The sequence below is a fragment of the Tenebrio molitor genome, chromosome 5, assembly GCF_963966145.1.
Source record: "Tenebrio molitor chromosome 5, icTenMoli1.1, whole genome shotgun sequence".
Lineage (NCBI taxonomy): Eukaryota > Metazoa > Arthropoda > Insecta > Coleoptera > Tenebrionidae > Tenebrio > Tenebrio molitor.
The window spans coordinates 16,586,053-16,597,684 of NC_091050.1; the positions used below are offsets into that span (position 1 = coordinate 16,586,053).

The window sequence follows — 11,632 nt, forward strand, 5'->3', positions numbered from 1 at the left end:
TACTGATTACGGGTGCATTTATAAATATTATTCGAAGTCAGCAATTTTAGTCGAATCGAAATGAGTGTAAGTAAAGAACACCCAATTAAGGCAATGGAGAGAAAACAAGTGAATTCGAGTATTTTAAGTGTGATATTCAGTGCAGTGAAAAAGGTGCCTTAAAGAAACACTCATTTATATCAGTTTTACCGAAAATATATCGTTTTAGGCGTCTGTTGTCGGAATCGTGTACCTCGCGGGTTACATGCAATGGTCTATTGCGTGGTTCATAGGCCCGATCGTGCTCTTTGTGATCAGGGATCAATGGAAGACAACAAGTGACAGAAGAAGAACTATTGCCAAAGCTGCAGCCCTAGCCAGTGAGAAAGATGTTGTCTTGGCCAGGCTGGATGACCTACCAGCTTGGGTATGTTGTGGAGGTCGATTTGATCATTCTGACTCAGTCATGTAATATTTAAATTATGTTTACATTATACAAACTCAATTCTTACAATTGAGATAAAAAATGTTATTTTATTTGCATAGTTAACAACGACGCGAGCATTTTTTAAATTTATTGAGCTGAATTGCCAACTGGCCTAATTTAATTATTAAAATGATTTGTAATTTTTATGCTTGTCACATAATCCAACGGATTTTCGACTATCGCCGAACTTCCTTCCTTTCCGTTTATCAATTGACTCTAAAAATACAGTTGTTATCTTTGAACATATTTCAGGTATTTTTCCCCGATATTGAACGCGCGGAATGGATCAATCGAGTGAGTACTGCCATACGGCGCTCCCGAATCACATATATTTGTTATTTTTACCCTAGATAATCAAACAAGTTTGGCCAAATATCAACCATTACGCACGCGACTTAATCAGAGATACAATTCAACCGAATTTAAGAGAAAGTCTAGAAGCCTACAAATTATCGGGGTTTAAGTTTGAACGCATCGTCTTGGGAACCGTGGTATTAAATGCTACTCTCTTGTCGCCAACATCTTTCAATAACAATACCTTCTTCTAGCCGTTCCGCATCGGAGGTGTCAAAGTTTATGACAAAAATATAGCCAGAAATGAGATCGTCATGGATCTGGATATTTTGTAAGCTTTGAAGTAAATGTGAGTCAGATATTGAGGATTTCATGATTTCAGCTACGCCGGAGATTGTGACATCACGTTTTATTTGGCCGGGATGAAGGGAGGCATTCGCGATTTTCAGGTATTACGGTTTTACTAAAATACAAAGCAAACAAAAGAACCAATCTTCTAGTTTGATATAAACACTCAAAAATTATGAGTGTCGCACGGAAATGAGGAAAACTTGAAATGTTTAAATTCACGAATAGTTTAATTTTTGCAGCTGCACGGCATGCTTCGCGTTGTGATGAAGCCCCTGATTACCACCATACCCTTAGTGGGCGGCCTTCAAGTCTTCTTCCTCAACAATCCCGACATCGACTTCGACTTGGTCGGAATCGCCGACCTCTTAGACATGCCCGGCTTGAGGTAACACACCTCGCTTGCCAATCGCCCAATGACATTTCTCTCCACAGCGACATCTTGCGGCGAATTGTCGTAGAAACTGTGGCGTCGATGATGGTTCTCCCGAATAAATTCCCGATCCAACTGAGCGACGACATCGAGGCCATCGAGCTGAAAGCCCCCGAACCAGAGGTACTTCGACAGTTGTCCCGACCTTTTAGTAGGTTTTGTTTGCAGGGCGTGCTCCGCGTCCACGTGGTCGAAGCCAAAAATCTGATGAAAAAAGATATCGGGATGTTGGGTAAAGGTAAATCCGATCCTTACGCGGTTGTCACTCTAGGTGCGCAAGAGTTCAAGACGAAAGTGATCGTCAACAATGTCGATCCCAAATGGGACTTCTGGTGCGAGGTGAGTTCGGATGGTGTTTGACTTTACCATTTGATTTTCTAAGTTTTTATCAAATTCCGTGTCTGCATGTTTCTTGACTGTTTCGAAAGTTATTAAAATGAGTTAGATAGCGAGCGAGTGGTGCTCGTGGAAAGCAGCAGATTAACAAACACAAAAGCTTGATCAGACAGCAGACGGCCGAGTCTTGTTAATTAGATACACCTCACGTCATGTAGTTGCTCTTTAGTGACTGATACGTAGGCGAAATTAATGAAAATCTTTAGGTTTTACTTTATATTTTCGTTCATCGATTGTCTATTGCCAGTTTAATGTTTTGGAATCCGACGGACAACAACTTTATATTCATCTTTGGGATAAGGACGAACCTTCAGATGACGAAGCCTTGGGCAGGTAAGGACGAAGTCATCCACAGTAAACAAGTAGATACGTTCACAATATAGGAAATGAGTTGATCACCGATGTCAACCCGTACGATCATTATATTGCACGAGTTTTAATTTAATCAATAATCTGTCGGAGTCTACCGCTTTTTGGTCCATAAATTTTATTACTGTGTACATATTTTTCATTGTGGCTGTTTTTAATGTATATTTTATATTTGTTTACAAAGAGTGGTTTCGAAATTGTCTCACATTAAAAAATAACACATCAATTCGCAACTCGATCGAGTAAAAGCCTACTTAGTCGAGTTGATTAATTAAATTAAAACTCCACCGGCTTTTTGCATTGCTTCAGAGCTTGCAGTGTTTCTTGCATGTTTAATTTTAATTTCTTCCACGATGAGAACACCGAATTTAACTTTCTTTTGAAAATAATTGTGGAATTTAGGCGCAGATAAGCTCGAGCGAGTCTCAATTATTAACCGTTCATTTATGGGATTGGGATCCAGGTTTACCCGGAGCCCAGAACCACGACTACCTGGGAAGGTTAGAGTTTTGAGGAAAATGAGCATTCGCGCGCTTGAATTTATTTTTTGCCCAAGAATTTTGTGTTTTTTTCTGTATAATAAAAACAATTACCAGCTTTGTGGCAGTTTGTTTACTACACGTGTTATGTTGTATAGTCAATCTTGGAAAGTACTAAGAGTACCTGGCTTCATCTTCATTTATATGATAAAGACAAGGGTCATCGAGATGACGATCTTGGAAGGTACCACTAACATTAATTTTCGTTCATTCGATTATTTTTACCTTCATTACTTGTTTTTTCGATTCATTTATGTGCAGTGAACAAAGATAAAAGTAAGGTTTTAAAGCATGGCGTTTTTGGTTTAAACGATTATCTTTACTGTTGTTAGCGGTGATTTGCTTAACTCATTAATCATGACCGGCTTGCTCTAATCCTTGTCAACAAGTGTCTCTATGTTGTTGCCAAGGCACAATTGCATTTCACCAACAGTCTCTTCCGTTTAGGGCCACCGTGGAAGTTTCCAATATCGTGAAAAAAGGCCAAGACGACATGGTGAGATGACTGTTTTAGGTGAAACAAAATAACGATTGTCATTCTAGTGGATAACTTTAGAACAAGCCAAACACGGAATGGTTCATCTTCGCCTGACGTGGCTCGTGCTCAGCGATGATTATTCAGATCTGAAAGCCGTAAGTCCCCCAAATCTTGCACGACATCTTTTCCAACTGTTTTTCTAGGCTCTCGAAGAGACACAGCTTTTACGAGTGACATCAATGAGTACCGCTTTGTTAACAGTTTTTATAGACTCAGCAAAAAATCTGCCGGTAATTATGTTGACTCTAAACGAGACAACTTTTCAAAGAGAATTCTCAACAGCAAGCCCGATCCAGCACAAAACCTGACCCGTACGCAGTTTTGAAAGTCGGCAATACAATTCACGAGACCAAAGAAATACCGAGAAACATCCATCCAGTATGGGAGCAAGGATTTACCTTCTTGGTTGCCAATCCCGAATCAGATACGCTTTATTTGACAATCATCGACAAGAAAACGTCAAGCGAATTGGGTAGAATCACCTACAACATCAGTAAATTGTCGAAGAAGACAAAGATGGGAGTGTACAAAGAACCGTTCTCGTTACTTAGGTCGGGACCGGAAAGCAAAGTCGTGTGGTCGATGCAGCTAAAGGTGATTAGGATTTCAACAATTGCGCACTTCTAAACCTTGCGTTTCAGATCTTGAAACGTGCAGAAGATGTCGACGACGGTCCAACGTCCCGTCTGGAACGCACTGACTCTCAAAAATCAACGGGATCGGCCGTTCAGGATGTTGTCTCGACTCCGAAAGAACTAGAAGTCGAAATTAAAAACGAGCTTACAGACAATCCAGTCAGTGATCAACCACCACCAGAGTACGAAGAGACTGTCAAAGCTACGACTTCACCCGTTCTAGCAAGCACACCGACCAGTGAAATCGGCGATCTTATCCACAGAAGCCCCAGTATCACTTCGTAATTGATGACAGAACAGCGTTGACAAAATCTAATGATGAGTTTCAGATCTGCCGGTGTCCACGACCTAGGCCGCATCCAACTGACCATGAAATACAGCGTGCAAAGGCAGCGTTTGATCGTGGTCATCCATAAAATAGCGTAAGCTGGCAAAATCTAAAACAAATTCGTTGATTTTCTTGTGTCATTTTAGCAACATACCGTTGAAAGATCCGTCCAGTATACCAGATCCCTACGTCAAACTGTATCTTTTGCCTGAACGGGCCAAGGACAGCAAGAGAAAGACCCAAGTGGTTAAGGACAATTGCAACGCAGTTTTCGACGAGACTTTCGAGTATATTTTGTCGCAAGGAGAACTCAACACGAAGCAACTTGAAGTGACGGTCGCCTCGCAGAAACAACTGTTTTATAGCGGCAGCAACATTTTGGGCATGGTAAAATTCCAAATCGGATCGATTTTTTTGGTTTGACCGATTTGTTTCAGGTCGTTATCGATTTTGAGAAACTCAACATCAGCCAACCTTATACCGCTTGGTTTGACTTGAATCCCGAGTCGACGTACGAGCGCTGAATATTGTCAATTACATGGTACTTAACAGAAGCCTAAGTATGTATTTTAAACATATTTATTCACAATTTCGAAGTGTTTTTTTCTTACTTAACGATGTATTTTATGTTTATACATACATATATCTTTTTATATGTGTTACTATTTATGCTAAAATGTCATAATAAAGTAATGTTGAGCACTTTATTGTTTTTTTGACAAAATAAAAAGAGTGTGTGCTTAAGACCGCACGACAGAAGTGAAAACTTCTATGATGCTCGTTACTGATTTTAAGTAATATGTACAGTCGATGGACAAATAAAACTGGGACAAAAATGATAATCACATAAGTCAAAATTTACAAATTTGTATCGTTTAATTACGGCTTTATCACAAATAGGTTAACTTTGGTATGACATATTATATAAACACTGATAGATATGTTGACAATTCAATGGTCTGATTTACATAGATTAAATTTTAAGTGTCCCAGTTTTATTTGTCCACCGACCGTACGTACTATTGCGGGCAAAAAAAGTGGGACATCAAATTTCTGTCAGTTTTGAAAAATTCGATGTAGTGCAAGCTTTATTGTCATTTTTTTTGACACTATTCCAGCTGACAGTTTAAAAATTTATTTTATACTCCTATTTTCCTTTTCCAAATGCCCTCTTCTTTTGATAAAGGTAGATTTTGATTGGAACTTTGCATTAAATAAATATTCACTACGTGCTTACTTACAATCATTCCCTACAACCTACAATACTTAATGACAACGTCAATCAATTCAAAGTAGGGTTAGAATCAGGTAAGGGTTATTTCACATAAAAAGTCAAGACAATGACGTTGATGTCCCACTTTTTTTGCCCGCAATAGTACTATCGCGGCCATCCAAAAGTGAACGTTTTTTTTTAATAGTTTGATTTTTACTTTAAATCATAGGCGTCCTAAAATGTCAAAGTTTGACGCTAGCGATAAAAAAATTATTGAAACTATTTTTTTTAAATGCCACATCTCACTCCGATTCAGACAGCTAGGGCTATTGCAAAGCTAGAAAAAAATTGGTCGTTGGCTGCTGAGGCGAGATAATTACATTGCAGTAAGACTTGGATCTTCAATATAAAGAGGCGTTGGCAAGAAAATAGGCTTGAGAGGCCAATACGAATAGGTGGTGGAAAGATTTCTTTACTAAAGTTTACTTTCACCTTAATAATGTATTAATTACTTCTCAGTCTCATTTTTCTTAAACATTATTTATTACAACTTTTTATTATTATTATGCTGCACGAACGCCAATGAATACAGCCTGATTTAATCTAACGAAAAATACGGAAATTTTCGCAAGCTATCGTTCACTTTTAGATGGCCGCGATTGTACATACCTAGATAATATATCATTATGAATGATAGAATTGATAGTACTTGGAGGAATGAGGAGCAAGGCATAAATAATTAATATTATTTAAATCCAATGCTGTTTTTAAATAACCATCAAAAATCTGTATTTTTCAATAGAAGCTGCAAATACGTCCGCTTTTAGAGGTATACTCTGGCAAAATTTGTAAGGTTAGGTTTGGACTCTGCCTGGTTTGGATGTTTAAGTTTTATTTTCTTGACGATGATATTGAACACAACACAAGTTTTCATAGCAATACTTTGTATTATGATAATTTGTCCATTTTCCTCTTCACATTTTGCTACACAAATTTTTCCAATAGATGAATTGTTGAAGCCATATAATTGAGAATTACGTATTAAATCCTACATTCATCTGTAAACTTACAATATTTGTCGTGTCTTTATCGTTTAGACTATATAAAACTATACAGGGTATTTCACGAGTGATAATGAGCCTGACGGAACAATAAATTCAACACACAACACATTTTCAAAAAAAGCCGGACATTTTAATTTCAGTAGCCAGCTTTTTTCGGTAATATCGTGTGGGTTGCATTTTAAATTAGGTACGTCAGGCTCATTATCACTCGTGAAATATCCTGTATATATATACATATATAGGTATACAGTTACTTCTGCAGCTCTGCACTGAGGTCAGTCAGGTCACAACACAACGTACAATGAAAATTTAAAATTGACAAGTGACGCACAGTTGATTGTTTTTCGCTCCCTCCGCTAAAAAACTCCACTTCCTTTGATTTTAGCTTGCCGTGTCGTGTTGCGAACGATTTTCGCTGAGATGCGAACGATTTTACCGTGTCGCATGAAACTAATTCCTGCCCGGGAATAAAATGTAAAATGTTTTCACTTCAAAAACCTGTTAGCGATCAATAAGTGATAGATTAGGAGACTTTCTAACCAAACAGACAGGTAAAAGGTAAAAGGTGGTGATATAATGCCTGCGGCACAGGGAAAAACCACCCCCACCCCTTGTAGACGAAAGAACCGCGGCTGGCCGGTCCAAGACCGGACTACGGTCTCTTTTTCCAGCAGAGCTCATAGAGACAACAACGATATTTTGGGACCATCCCCATTCTGAAATTTACTTGGGTAATTGTTCACTTTAACTACTTCTGGAATTTTCGCGTTTTTTCTGGCTAGACAGCCTCAGGGCGTCCTCCTAGATCGTTTCCCACCATTCAAACCTTGTGCAAATGCCTTTTTTTCTCTCTTGTTGTGTTTCAAGGTCGCGCCAATGTCTTGGTATAACTAAAGGGCAAGGAAAATTCATTTGCACAAGGTTTTGAGTGGTGGAAAACGATGTAGGAGGACGCACTGACGCTGTCTAGCCAGAAAAAACGGGAAAATTCCAGAAGTGGCTAAAGTGAACAATGATCTTTACTTATTCAATCATTCAAGTGACGACCCCTTTTTTTAAATAAACAGAAGAGTCGCCTGACGCAAGTCCAAAATAATACGCGACAACAAACCTAAAAACCAAAAGTTCTCTGTTTGCGACTAGTGCTATGCATTATCTGAGTCGGAGTCGACCAATTTGCATATCAAACCTTACACCCAACAAATTTTTTATGTAGGTACGAAAAACGACAATAACAGCACACTTAATCCAAGATTGAGATGCCTTCACGCGGTGCCAGTTCATGCTGTCATCGGCGCATTAAGACAACTGGAATGTCAAGGATTAAGGTTTACTTAAATGTGAAGAAATACAACTATAGCTTGTTTTCAACGTAAAATGCAGATTTATCTGAAATGGTTTTAAATTTAAGGGGGCGAGTGACGAGAACATATTATTGTTTATCTTACGATAAAATTAGCATACCAAGTTAATTTGGTTTGACCACAAAATATAATATCCGTCAAAATAATGTATGTAACAACAGATGATGGACGAAAATTGAAAAAGTGTTTTAAACAAATACCAGTCATAAAAAAATAACTATCAAATGTTTTGATAAGGATAAAGGGGCGATAACGACACCTTAAATTTAAAAGATTACGACTCACTCTCCAGTTTTCCAAATGTATTAAACGTACTTTAATTGAAGAAGGAAGAACGCGCACATTGTAGTTGCCATATTCATTTTAAACAATGAATAGTGATCTCACAGGCGATGCTTCCGTCCCGCTGACTGACGACCCCGGCAACGAAACCATTGTGAACGGCAATACAATCATCAAAGTGATCAAACAGGTAAAATTAATCACCGGTTCCACCCACGTCCATTCGATTTTAACATAAACATATCAAAATGGATCGGTTATTCTTATTACCAGTTAAAACTAAACCTTAACGTTCCAAATTGATAATTTTTGCGCAATCGAAAAGTCTACTGATTGTGAGTGTTTCCACTTGATCGATCAAGCAATTTCTAGATACATTTTTAGCTTGTTTTCTTCCTGCTTATCTACTTCGTGGGTTACTTCGGCTTTTCTGCGATCTGGGCGTTAGCTCCAGTAATAATCGTCTTCCTGCACAACAAATGGAGCGAAGAGAGAAGAGCAAAATTAGAACGTCGTCACGCGATAGCCGTGGGATTCGAAAAAGACATAATTCTGAACAGCCTAGAAGAGCTGCCCGCGTGGATAAAGTTCCCAGATATCGAAAAGGTGGAGTGGCTGAACAGGATATTCAAACATATTTGGCAAGAAGTGAATGAGTATTCGTCCGAGCTAATACCGAAAATTTTTGAACCTTCGATCCAATATTACGACTCCGGTTTTAAATTCACTCGCGTCGTGTTAGGAAATGTGGTGAGTTGGACGGCGCGACAACTAAACTGAATTAAATAAACGTTAATTCAAGCCTCTCAGAGTGGACGGTGTTGAAGTACTGAACCAAGAAGACGACAGAAAAATCGTAATGGATCTGGACATCTCGTGAGATATTTTGTGAAGCCCACTTCTTGAAAGTAATACATATCATCGTTTCAGGTATGCGGGTGATTGTGACATCACCTTTCAGACGTTCAAGTTTACAGGGGGCATCAAGAGCATTCAGGTTGGACAAAAATGTTCATAAAAACTTGACTGACAACGTTTTTTAGTTCCACGGACGAGTGAGAGTCGTTTTGACGCCTTTAATCTCTAGGATCCCGATTATTGGAGGTTTGCAAGTCTACTTCACGAAGGAACCTCGTATCAGGTTTGATTTAAATAAAATCACCCAGATTTTAGACCTGCCAGTGATACACACCAAAATCCACAATACAGTCATGAAAATAGTCAATAGTAAATTTCTCTACCCAAATGCTTACTCGATTAACCTGACCCAAGGAATTAACATGTCCAGACTGACGGTCTTTAGAACAGAAGTACGACACGATTTCAATTTGGTCCATTTTTGACTGTGATTTTTAGGGAGTTTTACGTGTCCATGTCGTCGAAGGGAAAAACTTAGTCAACAAGGATTTCATCGGCAAGTCTGATCCCTACGTGGTGATGAGTGTCGCATCGATCAGAGTGGAGACCCCGGTGGTTCAAAATTCTTTGAACCCCAAGTGGGACTTTTGGACGGAATTCGAAATCGATTGCAACTCGGAACTAAAAGTGGAGGTGTTTGATAAGGACGAAGGATCCAAAGATGACTTCTTGGGATGGTAAGCTGTATGTGGTCCCCACTTATATAATAAAACGATCGTTTCCAGTACCAAACTCGACATTGCGGAAGTCGTCAGAACTGGACAAGTTGATAAGGTGAGGTTTACGAACATAGAATCGAATTTATTAACATTCATGACTGCAGCTGATGCACCTTCAAGACGTCAAACAAGGTATGATCCACATCCGCTTGTGGTGGTTGTCGCTCAGTTCGGACTATACCGATTTGGAAGCGGTGAGTTCTTCCGACTACAAATACAATTTACAACGGTACGCAAAATTTTAGGCTATAAATGACACCAAGATGCTAAGTCCCCACATCCACACAGCTCTACTGATGATTTATTTAGAGTCGTCGTTGAATTTACCCATGCATCATAAAACTGAACCCACTCCTTATGTTAAATTGGAAATAGAAAATAAAACGAAAAAGACTGATCCAGAGCAACAAACATGTCAGCCCTTGTGGGACAAAGGATTTACCTTCATGATTCGAGACCCGAAAAGGGCCGTTCTGAACATTACAGTTGTTGATAACGACAGCGAAAGGAATATTGGAGAGCTCTCCTTTCAAATTGACAGCTTGAGCAACGAACCCAACATCGAATTAAAAAGACACACATTTTTCTTTAACAAACCCTATTCAGACGCTTCGATTTGTTGCACGATGAAACTTCGAGTAATTTCCAAATGCTTTTGTCTATTACTTTTCTCATGTTGAATTTTAAGTTATTTAAAAATGAAAAGAGTAGCGACGAAGAGAATGATGTGGAAAGCACGCCCAAGACAAGAGTATTGGAAAAACAAAAATCCACAGCATCGACAAAATCCAAAATTAGCCGGACCAGTGTCTCATCGGGAAGTGTAGCAACCGATTGGGAAAATGAATCTTGGTATTTTTCTAATCAGGATAGCTCGTAAGAATCCAATGTTTGAAATAAGTTTGTCTATTTGTATTCCTTATAGTCAATACGACATCACTGCTATTTTGGGAAAAATCAAACTATCTTTATTCTACAGCGAACAAAGACAAAAGCTGATCGTATACATCTACGAAGTGTTAGTATTCCGGTCACACAAAAGTTCTTATTGTATTCTAATGTTTTTAGAAAAATCGAGAACTCGTCGTCCACCCACGACCCGTACGTGAAACTGTACCTCCAAACGAACATACATCCAGACCACAAGAAGAAAACGAAAGTAAAAAATGTCGTCGACGAAAAATCTTTGGAAATTAACCCGAGCTTTTGCAGGCGATAAAAAACACAAACAATCCGGTCTACAACAAAGAAATCGATTACTTAATCTCGACCCAAGACCTCAACTTCACTTGTTTGGTCGTAGTGGTGGAGAGCGATAGGGGTTTCTTCGATGTACGAAAAAAATTTTTAGGTCACACAATCATCTCTCTGAAGAATTGCGCCGAATTAAATGAGCCCATCATTAGCTGGTTCGACCTGATACAAAAAAATGAAAAATACGTACATCATTTGATTAAATAAATCACTTTTTCATTACGAATTATGTAAGCGCACACACCCACAAAGCCACAAGGTTGAAACACGCATGAAAACAACAGTGCCAGTCGTTCATGACCTTGCTCCTTTTATATTGATCCCAACTGAAATTATCATTTGAATAGTGAAAGGAAATAAGTCCTGTTGCGGCCGGGGAGTCAACACGAGATGAGAGATTTCAGGCTAGACGCTTGAAAGCACATGGCGTCAGTAGCATAGCGAAGAAGTTGTGGTTTACACGTGTCGCGTG

General features: G+C 38.9%; 2 protein-coding genes across 3 annotated transcripts; both read left to right on the plus strand.

Annotated features, from left to right (window-relative positions):
* Window positions 1–11: 11 nt before the first annotated feature.
* Esyt2 (extended synaptotagmin-like protein 2) lies at window positions 12–5,048 on the plus strand. 2 transcript variants are annotated; one of them, XM_069047520.1, is made up of 18 exons: window positions 12–153; window positions 209–406; window positions 719–760; window positions 817–957; window positions 1,015–1,091; window positions 1,143–1,209; window positions 1,351–1,496; window positions 1,544–1,664; window positions 1,710–1,880; window positions 2,185–2,270; window positions 3,293–3,341; window positions 3,389–3,478; window positions 3,527–3,613; window positions 3,666–3,977; window positions 4,025–4,299; window positions 4,348–4,440; window positions 4,493–4,733; window positions 4,784–5,048. In XM_069047520.1, exons 1-18 carry the CDS (start codon window positions 61–63, stop codon window positions 4,868–4,870), a joined length of 2,376 nt encoding a protein of 791 aa, XP_068903621.1. In that variant the 5' UTR covers window positions 12–60; the 3' UTR covers window positions 4,871–5,048. The 2 variants fall into 2 exon arrangements, with proteins under 2 accessions (XP_068903621.1, XP_068903620.1); XM_069047519.1 differs by lacking the exon at window positions 2,185–2,270 and adding an exon at window positions 2,709–2,806.
* Window positions 5,049–8,234: 3,186 nt separating this feature from the next.
* On the plus strand, window positions 8,235–11,382 carry LOC138130841 (extended synaptotagmin-2-A-like). The gene is made up of 13 exons (XM_069047527.1): window positions 8,235–8,459; window positions 8,654–9,019; window positions 9,072–9,145; window positions 9,200–9,266; window positions 9,313–9,579; window positions 9,626–9,864; window positions 9,913–9,961; window positions 10,011–10,100; window positions 10,152–10,544; window positions 10,595–10,782; window positions 10,832–10,924; window positions 10,975–11,065; window positions 11,119–11,382. The coding sequence occupies exons 1-13, from the start codon at window positions 8,358–8,360 to the stop codon at window positions 11,365–11,367; spliced, it is 2,268 nt and encodes a 755-aa protein (XP_068903628.1). The 5' UTR covers window positions 8,235–8,357; the 3' UTR covers window positions 11,368–11,382.
* Window positions 11,383–11,632: the final 250 nt, after the last annotated feature.